The sequence below is a fragment of the Salmo salar genome, chromosome 20 (assembly GCF_965601325.2).
Source record: "Salmo salar chromosome 20, fSalSal1, whole genome shotgun sequence".
In the NCBI taxonomy this organism is placed as follows: Eukaryota; Metazoa; Chordata; class Actinopteri; order Salmoniformes; family Salmonidae; genus Salmo; species Salmo salar.
Genome location: NC_138310.1, coordinates 8,869,441 through 8,889,987, shown reverse-complemented (window position 1 = coordinate 8,889,987; position 20,547 = coordinate 8,869,441). Strand labels below are relative to the sequence as shown.

The 20,547-nt window shown below is 41.7% G+C and overlaps 1 protein-coding gene across 6 annotated transcripts in view; it reads left to right on the top strand.

The window, feature by feature from the left end:
- Positions 1-11,353, top strand: part of LOC106580148 (cotranscriptional regulator ARB2A homolog) — a 200,619-nt gene extending 189,266 nt beyond the window's left edge. For 3 of the 6 annotated variants that reach the window (XM_014160887.3, XM_014160885.3, XM_014160886.3), the window contains exon 11: positions 9,315-11,353. In XM_014160887.3, coding sequence (XP_014016362.1) covers positions 9,315-9,478 — 164 coding nt within the window. In that variant the 3' untranslated portion in view covers positions 9,479-11,353. The remainder of the gene's footprint in view (positions 1-9,314) is intronic. The other 3 variants (XM_014160890.3, XM_045704313.1, XM_014160888.3) reach the window with 3 other exon arrangements.
- Positions 11,354-20,547: the final 9,194 nt, after the last annotated feature.

Genomic DNA, 20,547 nt, shown 5'->3' with positions numbered 1-20,547 from the left:
TAGGGCTGGCCATGGAAACAGACGCTCTCCATTCCCCCTCAATGGGCCAAAAGCAAAACTGTGTCAGGCGAGCTAGCGGATGCACAGTGTTTACCATTGAAATCCCCACCAATGATGATCCAGATCAAACAAAGAGCGAAGTCTACGTGGCGCTAGGGACCGGCTCTCTCGTACACTCTACTAATCTAAGTACACACACGTACACACACATTTTGTACACAGACTGACTTCTGTCCAATCTCTGTGTCCCGCTTGTTAGACGATCGTATATCCTGTTCAGGCGGGAATTTAACCCCACAATTAGTGCTTGATAAATGATTCTATGATTAGATATGCACTGTGTTCCATTGATACATGTTCACAATTCAAGGAATAGAATAGTTAATGCCACTTGTTTTTCAATGTGAGTAGTACAGTTCTATTCGAAATAAGTTCAACCACACTGAAAGCAAAACATAACATGTCGCTAACCTCCCAATCAAATATCAAAACCTGCTTGATATTAACTGATATTAATCAACGGTATTAATTCATGTGCTTGCCATAAATACTAACTTCTACAGTAAACATCTTGCAACTGTGATATTAGATCAAATAACTTATTTAACTATCTTTTGCTATTAGAAGACAAGCATCTAACTTCTACGGCACATGCACGGCGCCCCACCTTTACAGTGATAAAACATTCAGGAAATGTAGACCATTTCACAAGCTTTTTTTTTCTGAGCAAAATATTGTGACCTTGATCTCACTGAAAATGAAATTGAAAGAGATGCTTTGTCGTTTGCTGAAGTCTTTCATTTATCAGTTTTTAATTGAAGCCTCGTTGGTGGGTTCCTAGTCAGAATGTCCTATAGGGAATATACAGTAGTGTCCAGAATTACTGAATCCCTTGATAAGGAAAAAATACTGTTTGAAATTAATCATACAAATACTGAGCTACTGTATATTGTATGCATTCTCTCAACCAGTTTCATGAGGAATGCTTTTCCAACAGTCTTGATGGAGTTCCCACATATGCTGAGCACTTGTTGGCTGCGTTTCCTTCACTCTGTGGTCCAACTCATCCCAAACCATCTCAATTAGGTTGAGGTCGGGTGATTGTGGAGGCCAGGTCATCTGATGCAGCACTCCATCACTCTCCTACTTGGTCAAATAGCCCTTACACAGCCTGGAGGTGTGTTGGGTCATTGTCCTGTTGAAAAACCAATGATAGTCCCACTAAGCGCAAACCAGATGGGATGGCGTATCGCTGCAGAATGCTGTGGTGGCCATGCTGGTTAAGTGTGCCTTGAATTCTAAATAAATCACTGACAGTGTCACCAGCAAAGCACCACCATCTTCCTTTCCTCTGGCGGTCGTCATCAGAGCCAATTTCATCATAGCGCTTGATGGTTTTTACGACTGCACTTGAAGAAACATTCAAAGTTCTTGAAATGTTCCATATTGACTGACCTTCATGTCTTAAACTAATGATGCTTATTTGAGCTGTTCTTGCCATAATATGGACTTGGTCTTTTACCAAAGAGTGCTATCTTCTGTATACCCCTCCTACCTTGTCACAGGACAACTGATTGGCTCAAATGCATTAAGAAGGAAAGAAATTCCACAAATACATTTTTAACAAGGCCCACCTGTTAATTGAAATGCATTCCAGGTGATACCTCATAAAGCTTATTTGAGAGAATGCCAAAAGTGTGCAAAGCTGTCGTCAAGGCAAAGGGACATTCTCTCTTTGAAGAATATCAAATCTAAAATATATTTTGATTTTAAAACTTTTTTGGTTACTACATGATTCCTTTTCTGTTATTTCATAGTTTTGATGTCTTCACTATTATTCTACTATGTAGAAAATAGTAAAAATAAAGAAAAACCCTTGAATGAGTAGGTATGTCCAAAGTTTGGACACACCTACTCATTCCAGGGTTTTTCTTTATTTTGGGAGATTCTTCTCATCCCTATAATTCCGGACCCCACTGTATAGTAGAGAAGTGTCGACAGATATGCCTCTAGAAAGAGTTTTAAGCAGGGCTTCATCCCTACTTACCAACAATAGGCCATAGAATGTTATTGAAAAGGATACATTGAAAGCATATTACCTGTATCCCTACTCTAATTGCAATAAGGCTGTGAAATTGCTTTTCAGCAGACAAAAAATATATAATTATATTCAAAGATAATTAATATTCTGAATAGCCTTCATAAATTTGAAGACAAAGAACGGATGAAAACATTTCCACTAACTAATTCAGATATTTATTAAAACAGTTAATTTTGTAGAGGAGAAGAGGGCCCATGTCTCTGAAGGCCCTCTAGAGTGGGGGGCCCATGTCTCTGATGCACACTGCGACCCTGGAGAGAGAAGCCCGTTGACATTGAGAGGTGTTGTCGGAGTGGGTGCATGTTTTGGCTTCGATTTTACCGAACGGGACACTGGAGAGTCAGACACTCGTATCCAATAGCTTGCGCTGTCCTTGGGCTCGGGTTATCTTGTAAATACTCTCCTCCAAGTATATAAAAGCAGGGTCCTTTATAGCAGCCAGGGCCAGTCATTCACTTTTAAAATAAAAAAAAGCACTCTGTCTCTGGGTAGGGTGAGGGGAGAGAGAGTAGGTGTGTCTGTGTGTGTGGTATGGGCTGGTCATCCATTATTTGGCCCCTCTGGTCTCCCGGGTGATGGTTTGAATAATATGAGCAGAAATGAAGAGACTAATTCAACAAGTTAATGTTTAAATTTCTCTCTTTTAAAGTAAATATCAAGTCCCCACAGCAATCCCCCCCCCCCCCCGAGCTAGTCATTCAGGCTCCTCATCTAGGGATGTGGAATGAGTTTTGCCTTGTTTTCTCCAACAACAACACACAATAATAAGGAAAGTAATTAAAAACAGTACGAGAGAGATAGAGAAAACAGACAGACCCCACTTACCGGTAATCATAAAAATTGAATCGCATTAAAATGGAGGTGGTAGGGCTGCTTTAATGAAATGCTGTGTGTTTCTGTAAATTGTGTCGGTGTGTTTTTTTTCCCCTGTTGGTGTGGATGTGAATTGAATTAATCTATTGATTTGATTAAAATAAAACTAAACACAGTGGGGTAACAGGGAATGACAAATGTGTCGTCATGATTAAATCTGACTTCACTGTGTCTCCTTTGTGAAGGAGTTAATCAAATGGTGAATGGGGGCAGGGAGAAGTCCTACATTTAGATTGAAATCAACAGTTGTTTGACCGTAGCCTTGTTTCCGTGCTCTGTGAGTGGGGGAAAAGTTGTGCAGGCGAACTGAGTGACCCTGGCACCTGCTTTGACTTCGTTTGACCTCTTCCTCTGGCAGTGACACATCGGGGCCCTCTGACAGGCAGACAAAATGGCCGGGATGCCCTCAGCGGCCTCACTCACCCCGCACGGCCCCACACACCCCGCACGGCAGATAAACTAATAACAGCCCGCTTCAGGAGTGGATATCCGATCGTCTAACAAGCAGGACACAGATAGCGATTCCCCACCGTTGATCTATGCAATAGATAGTTTCCACAAACACACTGTGAGATAGTGTAACAGAATAGGTGCCCCTCACTACATGTCAGTGCGTTCAATGTCCAGACTGGATAGAAACAGCTTAGATGACCTTTGATAAGAGCATTATAACAATGCCCTCAAGAAAATGATCCTCATAGTTTGATAGATTTGGCAAAACAAAAAGTTTAACATTGTCGTGCAGAATATTAAATAAGAGTTTGAAATTCGATTAACCTAATTTCCGGTAATGACCATTTGCATGTATTTATCTTGCGAAGTCCTGGTCGATTAAATGTTAAATAGATTTCAATGTCTAGGGAAATGATTAAGCTTTTAAATGTACAAAATGAAATCAATTTGTTCCAAAACTACCGAAAACATTAGATGTACCGTGCCTCACAGACTAGGCTGAATATGCATATGTATTTCTGTAATAAATGCAGCAAAGATATATGGGCCTTCATGCTCACATCAATGTAATTATGAATTATGAAAAAAGTTTGATTCACATAAAATAGGCCATTAGTACACAAGCAATTAAGTGGCGGGGCATTAAATAATGTACCACAGATGAAAACTAATTATAGCCAGCGTGCTTTGATTCTGTCTTTCTCTCTGACTATCACTCGGGGCGTTACTTTGGCTCTTCAGTCACCTACCATTTGTTTTGAAATACCCAACTATCACAGGAGATTACCACTTGTGACAACATACAGCGACTGGTGAAGGGGGAAAAAAAGCATGGCCCACAGCTACGGAGGACTTTTTCCCCTCAAACACACGTCATGTTCCCTTACTTCATCCCACACCACTGATAACAATAGTGTGTGTGTGTGTGTGTGTGTGTGTGTGTGTGTGTGTGTGTGTGTGTGTGTGTGTGTGTGTGTGTGTGTGTGTCGTCTCATAGAGATCAAACAGTCAGTCAATTACTCTGAGAGGGATCCAGTGGCTGTGACAGGGGAGGCTAAGCATCTAGGATCAAATAGACTGCATCTGTTGGCGCTGTCTGTCACAGGCCGTAATGAGAGAAGAGAACACAGGACAACCAATCGAGAGGCTTGGAGGGGTGAAACAACACAGGACAACCAATAGAGAGGCTTGGAGGGGTGAAAGAACACAGGACAACCAATACAGAGGCTTGGAGGGGTGAAACAACACAGGACAACCAATACAGAGGCTTGGAGGGGTGAAACAACACAGGACAACCAATACAGAGGCTTGGAGGGGTGAAACAACACAGGACAACCAATAGAGAGGCTTGGAGGGGTGAAAGAACACAGGACAACCAATAGAGAGGCTTGGAGGGGTGAAAGAACACAGGACAACCAATAGAGAGGCTTGGAGGGGTGAAAGAACAGGACAACCAATACAGAGGCTTGGAGGGGTGAAAGAACACAGGACAACCAATACAGAGGCTTGGAGGGGTGAAACAACACAGGACAACCAATACAGAGGCTTGGAGGGGTGAAACAACACAGGACAACCAATACAGAGGCTTAGAGGGGTGAAAGAACACAGGACAACCAATACAGAGGCTTGGAGGGGTGAAACAACACAGGACAACCAATACAGAGGCTTAGAGGGGTGAAAGAACACAGGACAACCAATAGAGGCTTGGAGGGGATTATATTAAATAGTACGCATGAAGTGCATTCAGAAATTATTCGGACCCCTTCCCCCTTTCCATATTTAATTACGTTACAGCCTTATTCTAAAATGTATTAAGAAAAAATGTAAATCCTCATCAATCTACATAATACCCCATAATGACGAAGCAAAAACAGGTTTTTAGAAATGTTTGCTCATTTATTAAACATTTTAAAAAGATAGTGCATCCTATTTCCATCGATCATCCTTGAGATGTTTCTACAACTTGATTGTAGTCCACCTGTGGTAAATTCAATGGATTGGACATGATTTGGAAAGGCGCACACCTGTCTATATAAGCTCCCACAGTTGACAGTTCATGTCAGAACAAAAACCATGAGGTGGAAGGAATTGTCCTTAGAGCTCCGAGACAGGATTGTGTTGAGGCACAGGTCTGGGGAAGGGTACCAACACATTTCAGCAGCATTAAAGGACCCCAAGAACACAGTGGCCTCATTCATTCTTAAGTGGAAGACGTTTGGAACCACTAAGACTCTTCCTAGATCTGGCCGCCCTTCGAAACTGAGCAATCGGGGGAGAAGGGCCTTGGTCAGGGAGGTGACAGAGAACCCGATCTCCAGTATTCCTCTGTGGATACAGGAGCACCTTCCAGAAGGACAACCATCTATGCAGCACTCCACCAATCAGATCTTTATGGTAGAGTGGCCAGATGGAAGCGACTCCTCAGTAAAAGGCACAACAGCCCGCTTGGAGTTTGTCAAAAGGCACCTAAAGGACTCTCAGACCATGAGAAACAAGATTCTCTGGTCTGATGAAACCAAGATTGAACTCATGAATTCTGGCACCATCCCTAAGGTGAAGCATGGTGGTGGCAGTGGGGATGTTTTTCAGCGGCAGGGATTAGGAAACTAGTCAGGAACGAGGGAATGATGAACGCAGCAAAGTACAGAGAGATCCTTGATGAAAACCTAATCCAGAGCGCTCCGTTCCTCAGACTGTGAAGGTTCACCTTCCAACAGGACAACGACCCTAAGCACACAGCCAATACAACGCATGAGTGGCTTCGGGACAAGACTCTGAATGTCCTTGAGTGGTCCAGCCAGAGCCCGGACTTTAACCCGATCGAACATTTCTGGAGATACCTTAAAATAGCTGTGTTGCGACGCTACCCATCCAACCTGACAGAGCTTGACAGAATCTGCAGAAAAGAATGGGAGAAAATCCCCAAATACAGGTGTGCCAAGTTTGTAGTTTCATACCCAAGAAGACTCCAGGCTGTAATCGCTGCCAAAAGTGCTTCAACAAAGTACTGAGTAAAGGGTCTGAATACTTATGTAAATGTAATATTTCAGTTTTTATATATTTGCCAAAATTTCAAAAAAACAGTTTTTGCTTTGTCACTATGGGGTTTTGTGTGTAGATTGATAAGGGGGAAAAAACGATTTATTCAACTTTAGATTAAGGCTGTAATGTAACAAAATGTGGAAAAAGTCAAGGGGTCTGAATACTTTCCAAATGCACAGTATATTAATGTATGCCCAGCATTATGAAAACAGCACATCTCAAGAAGTATAAAAAAGTGAGCCTCTGGGCAACATTTTATTTTGAGGGCCACCCGAGTGGCGCAGCGGTCTAAGGCACTGCATCGCAGTACTTGAGGCGTCACTACAGCCCTGTGTTCGATCCCAGGCTGTGTCACAGCCGTCCGTGACCGGGAGACCCATGAAGCGTTGCACAATTAGCCTAGCGTCGTCCGGGTTAGGGGAGGGGAGGGCGGCCAGTATTTCCTTGTCCCATCGCGCTCTAGCGACTCCTAATGCAAGCAGACTTTGGTCACCAGTTGGCCGGTGTTTCCTCCAACACATTTGTACGGCTGGCTTCCAGGTTAACGACCTTCGTCTCTCCCGAGTCCGTAGGGGAGTTGCAGCAATGGGACAAGACTGTAACTACCAATTGGATATCACAAAATTGGGGGGTAAAAAGTACAAATAATACAAACACTTTTTGCTTTTTCACAATGAAACCAGAATAGTCATGTAAAATATAAAGAAACAAATGAATCTTGGAGAGGTTGAGCAGTTTCCACCAGTATATTTCGAGCCCCTGTGACCTGAGCACTAAAATCAGTGGCTCAATTAACTTTTACGTAAGAGACGACAACCGAAACTGGGGGAGGGAGGGAAAAGGCGAGTCCCCTCACAGACTGTTTTATAGGACAGAATTCACTTTCCACACGACACCGTGGCATTTAATCGATCTCCACATCTTTTAAGGATATAAATGTGATTTGTAGCGTGAGTGAGATACCTATCCTCCCCCTCTCGTACTCCTCACCCAGGTAGTCCAGCGGTCAGGCTAACTCTGAGAGAAGCCTGGCCGGTGGGTTCCCTCTAAATCAGCGCTCAGAACACATTACTGACGACATCCGGAGGCCGCTCCTTCCGCAGACAAGGGGGAGCTTATACGGAGGTCGAACGGAGGGTCCCGGTCCGTCTGCATATCGAAAAGGAGACGCACTCCCACTGACCCCGGCGCTGGGATAGGGTGTAACAGTTCGCGGCATTCCGGAGTTCAGCTCAGGTTTGAGGTGAAAATGGGAGAGCCTTGGCTTCGTTCGCTCCTGCGGAAAGAAAAAGGAAAGGTATAAAAACAGTTAATGGAGGGATGAGGAGGGAGGGATGAGGAGGAAAAGAGCGGAGGAGGAGAGATCCCTGTGCTTCAAATTGGATATCAATGATAGATGCGAGCAGGCCTGTGTCTTTGTTTTCCAGGGGAGTGTGTTGTTGCGTTGAGCCCTACACAGGTAGAAACACTGTTAGTCTGTCTGGGGGTTATTGACTCACTTGATTGCCAGGCTAGTCAATCTGACCTGAGGCAGCGATCATAGGCTAGCCTGGTAAACCATGTAGAGTCCAGTTGATTGACCGCCCCATAGACCATCCCAGCCTTGGCCACCCCCTCCACCTCCATCCCCTCCATTATCACAGCCAGCCAGGGGGTCAATCTAATAAACATGGGGTCAATACAGCAGCCATCAAAGGACACTATTTGGAGAGGGCCTTAAAGGTGCTTTTTAATTGTGTCCCTCCAGCCTGCTGCATGTAGAGGAGAGGAGAGAACGGGACGAGAGGAGGAGAGGGCTCTCACTTAACTGGTGCCTTGACCCATCAACAAAGCAACAATGGCCTCATTAACTGATAGTGTGAGGCTGTATTGGTAACAGGTACATAAACCTAATGGTCTAGGAGTCTATTCGAGGGCTAATACAGTGGAAGAACTAGCACTATACCCTGCTATGACTAGTTCTCCCTGTGTATCTGTGATATCAGGGGATAGAACACCATTGTATCACTCTGACCCGTTTTCCCTGGGATGGCCTCTGGTTACTACTTCTCAACACGGTACGGTACAGCATGTGGCTAAGCAGCCTAGCCGCCAGCCAGTAGGGAACTAAGCCATAAGCCATTGGTTGTAAATGATTGGCGAGGAGCTGGTGGTGGAGCAGCTGCATTGGTGTGCTGTCGTCGCACCGTGGCGGAGGTGTTGTGTGGCAGCTTTCAGAGCGACGCGGCGATCCCCTGACCTCGGACCTCGGAGAGCCCGAGAGGAACCTGAGGCGTGTGTACCAGATTTCAGGCTCCCTGTGACCCCAACATGGGAACCAGCTCACCTGGAGAAGGGAGGGGAAACCCAGACCACCTGATACGCTGGCTGCCTTAGTGCCTTCTCACCGCTTCCTCTCTCAAGCAGCTCTGAGGATGAATGAATAACGGTCCACTGGTTTCGCTTAGTGCATCCATTGTGCATAACTCACATTCAATTAAAAGACAGACACAGGAGGGTATCGGGTGTGCACGATCATGAATCAAGTTGGATCAAATATTAAGACTATCCCGTTGGACTGCTAGGTCAAAGGTTGGAATGGATGTAATGTCCTATAAGCATTTTGCTTGAAAGTGGACACACAATAAGCTATCCAGGTGTAGAGGAGGGGATTTACATGCTCTGTTAACAAAATGATTTATCTGTAACCCATTAGGTGGGTGTGATGTAACTGTATGGTGTATGTTAGTTTTCATTATTTGATTGTCCTCTCTATGGTCACACAGTGGACTGTTAAGTTAACACTGTCTCTTTGTGCTATGTGTGTGCGTGCGTGTGTGTGTGCGTGCGTGCGTGTGTTGTGCAGGTACAGAGCGACACGAGCTGACGTCGTGGAGGAGTTTCAACTCCATTTTCCAGTTCTTCAGTGAGGCTTTACAGTCTGGGGAGGAGGAGACCTCCAACACGGTCACCACGCGCAGCTCCCACAGAACCAAACCCGACCATGACCACAACCACAACGACTTATAGAACTACACCAACAGGAGGGAAACACAGAGGGGGGGGGGTGCCAAATCCTCTCCGTCTTCCCTCTCCATCTTTCCCTCCTTCCTCCCTCATCTATGTGTGATCTCTCTCTCTCTCTCTCTTCTGGCTGAATTTATCTCCCGGCTTGGCACATGTATTGTTTTACCGGCAGAGTGCAGGGTGGTGGTGTATACATTGCAATAGCGTTTTGCATTATTTCTAGATGAGCGCAACTGTCAAAACAATATGGGCTGAGTGTTTGCGTTTCCCGTGGGCTGTGGCTCGGCTGTGGTCCGGGCCACGGAGCAGTGGTTGCAGTGGCTGAGATTAAGTCTGACAGGCGCTGTGCACAGTGCGCCGTGGTATACCTCTAATTGTCCTGACATCGCCCTGAACTGAGCTAATACCCCGGCAGCCCTCCCCATCACTCCCCGAGGTCCTAGAGCCCGCCCCCACCCACACAGTCCTCCTCAACCCACACCACTCATACACTTGGCATAGCTCCCTCCCTCAACCCAACCTCCTACTGTTACCACATAACGATGGTTTTAACTAGAGTAAACATTCTCCATTAACATGAGATCATTTTAATGTAAAGTGAGTGTGTTGTTTTTATGGCTCCCTTGTAATGTTCATCCCTTTCCCTTACCATCTCCAAACAAACACACACACAGACACACACACACACACACACTTATTAAAACGATAATTACATTTTCTGTCAAATGTGGTCCTATTTATACGATCGTACTTTGGAGAGTTGCACTGCAACGTTTATGACAGCTGATATACTGGTGGTGTTTTGTTTTGTATCTTACTTTCGCTCAATGTTTAGTTGGATTTTTATGCACTCTAATTCGATTTTGTATCGGGCCAAATGATGTCCCAGAGTCATAAATGTTGACTTGAGGTAGATTGTCTATGATTTTTAATTTGTAAAAATGTGTTTTGTTTTTTTACTGTTCCCTTTTTTTCTGTTTGATATCCATGAAATTGATGTCCCCAGATGATTTAATTTGAAGAAACAAATAAAACAACCTTAACCTGTGATAGATATGAGAATTCAAGAAACGGAGCAGATTTTAAATCACTTAAAGCCCAGCATCAAAATTAGTTTTAGAGATATCTCATTTTAACAGAAACAAGAAGTCAGTAACACAGTCATACTTCAATACATCCCCTTGCACGTGTTCGGGAAATCCAAGATTTCAATATCATCCTAAGCCTAGATGATGTGTCTTCAGATGTCGGGAGAAATGTATTTTCCGAACACTTGCCTTCGAGGGCCAACGTAAAAGTGACAAAGAGGAGAGCCCAGCATGGGTCAGCCTCGCATAATCTCAATCTGGGACATAAACAAGATTTTTTTTTTTTTTATCCACGGCGTGTAAATTAGAAATCACGTAAAGATGAATGGAATATCCTTCTAATATTCCCAGATATTAGTATCATCAGGAGACAGCAAGCCAGTGATACATGAATACACCTCCCAACACAGCCACTGTCTATCCAGACATGCTTTACCTTTCCACGGCTTCAGGCGAGGTATTTATAAGGAGTGTTAAGAAATGTATTGGTATATATTATACTTTTCTTTCTTTTTTTAATTCTGTGTAAATAACAGCCACTGGGTGATATTTTGAGGCTTTTGTAGGTTATTAAACACATCATTGCTTTTGTCAGTAATGAGGGAAGCAGTGTGCGCGCTGTTGTAATTTTCATCTAATTGTATTAATGTCTCTTTGGATGTCACTCATGAAGTTAACTTGTTGTTTGATTTGGGAATATGTGGACTGGTGGAGAAGTTTAATTTCAGGATACTGTTGTTCATGTGTGTTCCCTTTGCATGAAGGAATAAACAGTTGCTATTTTACTTCATTATGTGTATATTGCTGCCTCAGGAATAAACAACACACTCTGTTCGCCGATATTTGTAATAAAGGGCTCGTTCCACAAAATGAGTGCCTTTTGCATCCCTTTGATATTGTATGTAGAAATTGTGTCACAGATATTGAATTTTAAAAGCCTGTTATGTTAAATCAAGTGTCCTTTAATATAGACCACATGGAACATTCAATTCATCTGATTTCTAATGTCAAAAGAGACATTGAACATGTAATTGTCAAATCCTAGTATAAAAGCAGGTGAGCTGGTTCTATTTTTGACCGTTTTCTGGTGTTTGGTGGTGGGAAATTGAGCATAAGACATCAGCCCTGTTACCCATAGATAGAAATGTTTTAACAATTAAAACATTTTTGTGAAGCTTGCATAAAATTGCCCCTCCCTTTTGTATACAAGACTCCATTCCCCTATCACATGGGGATTGATTCATGACTGATTTAAGAAGTCATCAACCCTGTTACTTTATTTGACACTTAAGATGCACTTAATATAGTTATATATTTTTGATATTTGCTCTTGAGATGGGTAAAAAAAAAATGTGTTTTTCATTCAGTTGAACATGTGCTCTTTATGACAGAATGTTAAAATTAGGTCAAATAAAAGTTTTTTTTTCTGTCACCAAGTTACAGTACTCAGAAGGCACCAAATTGTTAGATCGACCAAAAGACCAACAAGCCATATGTGAATGGATCAAAAGTAGAGTGCAGCCAAATCTAAAGCACAGTTGATATGTAAATTGTGACTAATTTTAACAAATACTCTTGAATATATTATTCTTTCAGATTGTTTGTGTGTTTTATTGATCAAAGAAGTTATCTAAGGACGTTCGTGCTTTGTGATTTGACGAAAGGGAAACTTCACCATTTTTCAAATTCATATTGATCATCTCCAGCACCACCCCACAACATCAACATATGTGAAAATGGCATGTTTTTGTGTTTTGTAGTAAAAACGATAGATGTTTCCAATGACATCACCCAATTAGGAGACAATTAGTAGACAAGTAGTAGGCAATGTCATCTCACAATTGGTCAAAATCACAAGATGCACACTGATGTCATTGGAAACACTTCCTCAATTGTTTTTACTACAAAACATAGAAATGCACCATTTTCACATATGTTGATGTTGGGGTGGTGCTGGAGATCAATATGAAGTTGAAAAATTGTGAAGTTTCCCTTTAAATATAGCATTTGAAAAACGTTTTTGTTCAAATAATTCTCTAATCAGATACATTCTGGCTGTTGTGTATTAAAATGTCCATTGTGTTATGTTAAGTAAACTCCAATCATCCACCTTAAAGAGAGTTTACCCAAATTACAAAATGACACATTAGTTTCCTTGCCCTGTAAGCAGTCTATGGACAAGGTATGACAGCCATCCATGCTTCGGTTTAGTTTCACTAGCATTGTTTCCAAATGCTAACGTTTTAGCACTTCTGTCTCAAATCCCATTCAAGTCATGGTACCAATATTAGCATTTTTCCTGCAACTATCCCTTCAATCATGTGTTTCCCATGCACCATTCCCATGTTTTAAAATATTTCTGTCAGTTGCTGAAATTGAATTAAGAAGTGGTAGTGTTTATGGAGTTTACAACCAACTTATGGCATATGGGTATTTGTTTCAAATAGCCTAATTTCTATGTATATAGCAGCCAGGTCACTGGTGGTACAAATCACTATTAGATGTCCACCCACGTCTGAGGTCATCGGGAGATGACGTGGAAACCGGTCACTAGGGGCAACAGTGAGCACTTATCTTCAAGTAGGTGTCGGTTGCAAAGGTTGCCACTGACAGCGATAGAACGTTTTTTTTTTTTTTAAAGCCTATCCCAAACCTTAATCATTACCTTAACCATTCAGAGTTAATGCCTAACCTTAAGATATCTGAGTTAATACCTAACTTAACCTTAAACACTTGGACATTTGGATCAACTTCAAAATGTAATGTTGGAGAAACATGGATGAATGTCTACTTCTGACGTGAGACTGTGAGAGCTTGTTGTATATAGGCCCCTGCTTATTCTAATACGCCTGCCGCGGTTAATCAATTAGCCTGCAGTATTTGTTCTTCATTTAGGCTATTGTTAGAAATTAATTTAGAAACAAACATAAGGCATCGGAGCAGTAACCCATAGATCAGGTCTACATAGTTCAACGATAGGATAGTTTGCTTTACCACACATAACATGCTATGCTATCCAGGTCATAGGGGCAGGCTTACTCAAGAGGGAAAAGGATAGAAGGTGTAACGCTGAGGAAAAAGTTGAGAGAAGGTTCTTGGTACCCATCTAGAGCCTGACGCGCCTTCGCTGCAAAGTGCGCGGGGCTGTTGAGCTTCTTGAGAAAAGGGATCGGAGTCATCATCTCACATAACAGCTATGAAACATTACCGAGGAAGACGAGCCATCACTCAAGACAGAGGAGCCCAGTCCTCAACAATTGGACTAGTGTTAACCAAAGTTAAATGCCTTCTTAAATCAAGTTTAATGATTTGTTTTAGTATTAGGCCTAACAGTTCTCTTTAATCGGGTCCTGCTTCAAAGAGCGCAGATAGAACTGCAAAAAAAAAACACGCCTTATCCATATTAAGTTAAGCTTTTTGGTTTCAAGTTTTAGACTGCATACGGTTTATTGGCCTGCACGTCCAGCGGATAAAAATATGCTCTACCATCTCCAGTTACAACCGGTTAAACTTGCTTAAAAAAAGAAAGAAAGATGAAGACGGTTAAATATCAATTAAAACTCCTCAAATGGCGATTCATCTTGGCAAAGAGAGCTGTATGCCAGCGCGTTTTACAGGATCATTTGTTTTCACGTGGTGAAACCCGATAAGGTCATTAAACGCCCCCTCAATAAATCTTTAGAAATCTTTCCATTAACCGTCGAACAACAAGTGCGAGCGGGTGGAACCAGCTGAGATCCCTCACACCAAGTCAGGTCCCTCATAAAAATACAAATAAACCACATTCAATCACCCATCATTGAGAGTTGGTCTCACTTCTCTGACACGTAAAATGTCTTAACACACTCAAATTCAATACGCAAGTATAGGCGAGGGTTGTCACGCAATAACATGATAGTCTTAAAACTTTTCAAATATTTGTTTCTATTGTCAGGCGCTAGAGTTTCCCACCAGTGCTCAAATAGAGCGTTTAAATCGTTTAAATCGATTTAGCCCCGTGTTACAGTATTTCTATTCACCATAAGGAAGATGCATTTGAAAACGGGGGACAAGTTTAACAAAACTCTGATTAGCAAGCGTCAGATATATCCGCCTACACTACTTGCGTAATTTTGTATCAGTCATGTCACACTTAACAACATTAAATTGAATTCCAGTTTCCACTCCTGTTTAATTATGTTGAAGTATGCAGGCCTAGGCCTACGTATTCATGACCACATGATCATTCCCTCGCGTAGGCTACTAGAACGTCTTCGCTCTTGAAACTTCAAACGCCTGCATGGTCTCATGTCGATGGCAATGGGATCCCAAAATGATATTATACATTTTCAGGAGACTCATATTGTCCCGCTTACTGTCATCATCCCCTCCCATGCTCCCCAGCACTGCTAAATATGAACTATTTCCAAAGAAGGACTAGGCAGCATTAAGCCAAGTTGGAACGTCACCCTCACCAGCCCCTTGAGCACTCCACCAGATCACTGTCGGATCTCTATTTGCATAATTATATGCTCCGCTATGAAGAGAAAACTAACCCCCAAATTGTACGGGTCAACAAACTGCAACAATCAATGTTTTATCGTGTATAGCTTACTAAAAAACTATCTTAACATCCATTCAAGAGTGTATCTCTCTCTCTCTAAGTCGGAGAGCAAATCGTTTTTCATCTATTGACGGAAGAGGAATGTGTAGCTTAAACTTGAGGTGTATTCAAGTTTGTTCCCCCCCCCCCCCTCTTTCCTCTTATTTTTCCCCCAGAGTATACTGTGTATTTTCCATGCAAAATAGGTCTACCCAAGAAAGCACTACCCGGTATTGGGTTCGAATGTAACGTCGTCATTACATATTCATTGACTGACCAAACCATGAATCCGGTGGAAGCCACCTCACTTCAATCACTAACGCTCTCTACCCAGCAACGCTCTTTGTGCACTGAAACAGAACTAGCCCAGTCAAAGAGTTATACTGGAGACCAAAGACATCAGACTCAAGGGAATCAGTAAGATCCCTCCTTAACATGCATCTTACCGCACAAACAACGTGTTATTAACAGTTAAGAAACCCAATTATTGTTTTACTTGGCGCAGGAAGTGGCACGTTGTCTATGCGAGAGGGTACTTCTCATTAGATACAATGTAGACCTTGTTCCCGATCTGGCTGTTCAAAACATCGACAGGTGTTTCTATCCAGCTGAGAGAAAGCCAGGCAGGTGGTATAGTCCTGGCTACATGGACGTGAAGTAGGGAAGTAGGCCTAAACTAGATCTCCCAAAATTCAAGAGGCCGGTTCTCAAGAATCCTTGGTCAAACATAGCCATACTTACACATCCCTGTGACAAACAGCCACACACGGACAGTGGCTTCACGTTCCGATTAATTGGGCCTCACCTGTCTGATAATCTGACAATGTGACATAACCATAGTCACTATATAGCCTCTGTGTGCGGTGTGTTTGGATGAGCCTGGCCTATAATACACCTATTGTGTCCAGCTGTTGGCAGGCAGAGCCGTTTTACGGTGTGCAGTCCATTTGGCTTTATTAGTAGCCTAGCTTTCAGGCGGCCGCTACTCTATAGCCTACCCTTACCGCCCCCTCAATTACACCCCCTCTGATAGTCTCGGGTCGTAAAGACTCCACTAGTAAAAGCCCGCCTCTGAAATGGAATACATTTGAAGAATGGGCATCGAGTTTAAAGATTATACTTTCCTACAAATGACGTGCTGGCTCTGTATATTATTCGAGTATAGGGACTAAGTAAAGTAAAGAATAAACGAGTTTAGTGCTTAAGAGCCCACCAACGGCCCATTGGAGGAAATGGCTCATTTCGATATGATAAATGAATGACAGTCAATGTGACGTTTTGAAGTGGGCCTGTACTGGGCTATTCTTATGCGTTGTGATGTAAAGTTGTGTTAAATCATGTGTGAAATTCAGTATTATAGTTGTGCAGGAGTTTTTGCACAACCTATTTCAACTGCACCGTTCGTCTTGTGAAATAAGGAAGAAATTAACGAGCAGATAAGAGGGAATGTTGTTCCTTCAACCAACTTCACTCTGTCAAAAATGACTCGAAGGATTTCTGAACCAATTGACTTGGAATACAAAATTCACATGCTACAATTCTACGTTAGAAACATCCACTCCAATCAAATGCACTGTTAACAGGCAATTATGTAGGAAATTAAATGGGCAACATTTTACTACATAACTTAAGTTAATAGTTAATTTTATGAATGTATTATTGATAAAAGGCAGTTACCATTTAACAAGGTTGTCTGAAAGGTACAACCTATGTTTGATCTAACAGAGTTGAAAAAATGTATACTGCTGCAATATGGATGAGTTATATTTAGGTTTTACAGGCTAATAGTCTAATGCAAAGTGAAAAAAAATAAACATTGAAACATTAACAACAATTCAATTGCCTAAAACATTAGGCCTATTATAATATTTAATGAGTTTGCTTATTTGTATTATTTAAATGCCATATTCATTAGATATGCAAGTAAGGGGCAGATGTAGTTTGTTTGAAAAACATGTAAGAAGCACAACATGTACCGGGCAAAACATGTACGAGGCAAAACTTGTAAGAGTTTTCATAGTTCAGTATAGTTTAATATCACTTGAAACGAATCTGTCAGTTATAGACAACACACTAAACGGATATGAACCTGCTATTAATCTTAAACGCAATAAGGGTATTTGTTTAACCATGCCCTGGCATTTTCGTTATTATTATTATTATTATTATTATTATTATTATTATTATTATTATTATTATTATGTCTTCTTGAGGACATTGTGCCATTTATTTCGTTTACCGACATAATTATTAGTGAACAGAATGTGTTGTTGAGTAGTTAGCCTAACTATTACAATAGCAATGATTTCCAGTTAGTTTAGGTATAGTAGTAACATGGTAATAACATGAATACACGCATTGGAAAGAATAATAGCGATGATTACCTATGATAATCAACAATACTAATAAGATGGTATCGACACGTCAAACGAAAATGTACGCCTACTAGTTATTCAGTTTTGTGTGCTATAAGGGAATTAATTATATATACTCTTAGAAGAAAAAAAAGCGTTTTTATAGAACCAAAAAGGGTTCTATCGCATACTTCATGTATGGAACCCTAAAGGCTCTATATTGAAATCCAATGGAACCTTTTTTTCAACATGAAAGGGCTTCATTTGAGGTCTTATCGCCTATAGCAAGCGATATCATATTTTGAAAAGTTTTTTCGAGAGTGATCAAATATGATTGATTCGCTTTTCTTATTGTTCTTTTCTTACTTTCTTACCACTTCCAACAAAAAAACGTTGGTCTTACTGTTTGTCTGATTTTATATATATATATATATTGAATTATTGTGTGCTATGATGAAGTCCAATCAAACCACAAACGTATGCATCAACTTCCTCTCTTTTTTTGGATGACATAAAGGGAAATGCAGGTGTTTTTCAACTTCATAACCAACAATCATTTAACAGTACAAGATGACGCTAGTCTATATCTATTTGCACAAGCACAACAAGAGGCTTCTCCTTCCCGAACAAGACTTAACCTCAGGTACTTCCTAAAATCCTCAAAGTCCTCAAATCGATGGCTATATGGGAGGGGGAGTGAGATCGATGTGAGAGACGATGGAAGGCCCATAAACCCACTGGCCCGTGTTCATCACTTTTGGGTTTATACGTATACAAAAAAAAAATATTGCAACGTTATATTAAATCAGACATGATATATTCGTTTCATCAGCTGGACGCAGCCCTCCGAGGCTAAACAAACCGGTAGGCTGAGTGGGGCAGGTTGGCCATTCCCCCCAGAGTAAGAGACGAGTTATTACTCTCCAACAGTTATCATCGGCTCCAGCGCGCATCCTCATTACGGACGCCCAAAAAGCTGAAGCTCTAAATGAAGTTATTGCCAACCAATGAACTCAAATTAGCTAGGCCGCATAGGTGGCCGTCAGACGGGCCTCGCTTTAAAACACCCTGACAGGCAACAAGGTGGAGAGGGGCTGTGTTTGGGGGGAGGGAGGGTAACTGGCCGGATTGGCAGGTGTGTTTTTTAAGTACATTTCATGGTTTATAGCCCCCTGGTTAAATTGGGCCCAATTGGAATCTCCTTGGTACTTATTACACTGACGCTATTAAAGGCATTGCAGGCACCTAGAGCGCTCTTTGATGCCGCTCACTTTCTCCCTTTTTGATGGGTCTACTTTGTTCCTTTCCCATGTCGTTTCTTTATCAGCCATTTTTCTCCCTGTCTGACAAGCGTCTCTCTCTCCCTGCCACTGTCCATAATCTCTCCATCCAGTTGACTAGCTTTCTTCTTGTCGGCGCTTAAGTCGTTATTGTGTTTGCTACCTGAGTCAGCAGGGACGATGAAAAGCGGGGTTTTGACGGAATAGTTGACAGGACAGGGGGTGAGTTGTGATGGCGGGAGGAACACCTGAAAGGAGTTGTGTGTATGCGCGCTCTGGTGGGTGGGATACTTTTAATACAGCCTGTGAAGTCAACAACAGAGCAGCTAACTGCACTTTTTTTAGGCTACTGTTTGTCCCTAAAGCAAACCTGTCAGAATAACAGTGACAGGCTGGCAGCGTCTCCATAAACAGTCATCCCTCCTACCATCGAAACCTGCGCTACCTGAGATACTTTCTCAACTCACCCATCCTGAGACATTCAAATAGCCTCAATTATGCAGAAGCACATTTTCGTTTGGACATCCACCAAGCTATCGGAGTTTGATTCCAAACGCATTGTCTTGGTAAAAGTTAGTAGGGGCACTATTACTAAGCAACAGAAATACTTTGAAAGTTCAGTGAATTTGATTGCGTTCGTTCATAATTCCTTTTGGTAATCGAATAATTGTCGCTATAGGCTTTAAGGATAGTAATCATGTGATATTTTACATGGCTATTGAAAAATCATAAATGAAGCAGTCTACAATCAAAAGTGCGTTTTAAATAGGCCAACGTTGTATACCGATACAACGTCTTCATTGATTATATTGTTTCATATTTGAGCGATGTTATTTCGATGAGACGGTTTTATTCAAAAGACGGGACAAGTGCAAAAAGTTGAAGAATTCAAGGCTAATAATAGCCGACAATATAGCTAGTATGTGTTGCGTTTTTGTTGTTTCAAAAATAACTTCCATCCAATAACAAAATCATATAAAAAACGATATAGGTTATGGTTCATTTAAAAACAAATGCAGTGGAGATTAATTTGTGAAAACATCTTGCAATTAACGCATATAATAAACTATAATGGAGGCATACTGTTTATATTAAAACATTTTTCATCTGAATAATAGCAATTTATGTAATACATGAGATTTTTTTTAAAGAGTCGTATAGCATAAACAGAGCATCCTTTGATCTCAACGACATGAAAAACATGTTGTTTGTGGCTGTTATTTTTTACATGACTAAATCAGCTGCTTGCTATTACGTTTGCCAAATAAACTATATATCTGTGCAACATGCAACATTACTAATTTCCTCTTGCTTTCAATATAATCGGATTTAAAACAACAACAAAAAATAGGTATATTACATATTATTGTTTCATGTCTCATGGTTCATGTTTATGTCCATTACAATCACATACTCAAATAAATCATGAGAAACAATACAGAATTCAACACTGCAATTAACATCGGACCTGCTGGAATGGTTGCAATCTAGCGTACACAATGCTGATGTAGTAGCCCACGGTGTGTAGGCTATCAGGTGTGTGTGTTTTGGTACCGAGACGTTGACCTGTCAGACGGGACTTAAGCATGTAAGCATGTAACTCCAACTGTTGGCTCTCTCCAGACGCTCACGGCGGCATCGATTTGAAACTTCTCCTCTCTAATTTGATGAAAGCATCCAGCTATCCTCTCATAGAAACGTGCGTGAAGAACGCTCTTTCTTGACCTTGCTATCAAATGACCCCCGCCTGGGACGGAACGGGGGGACC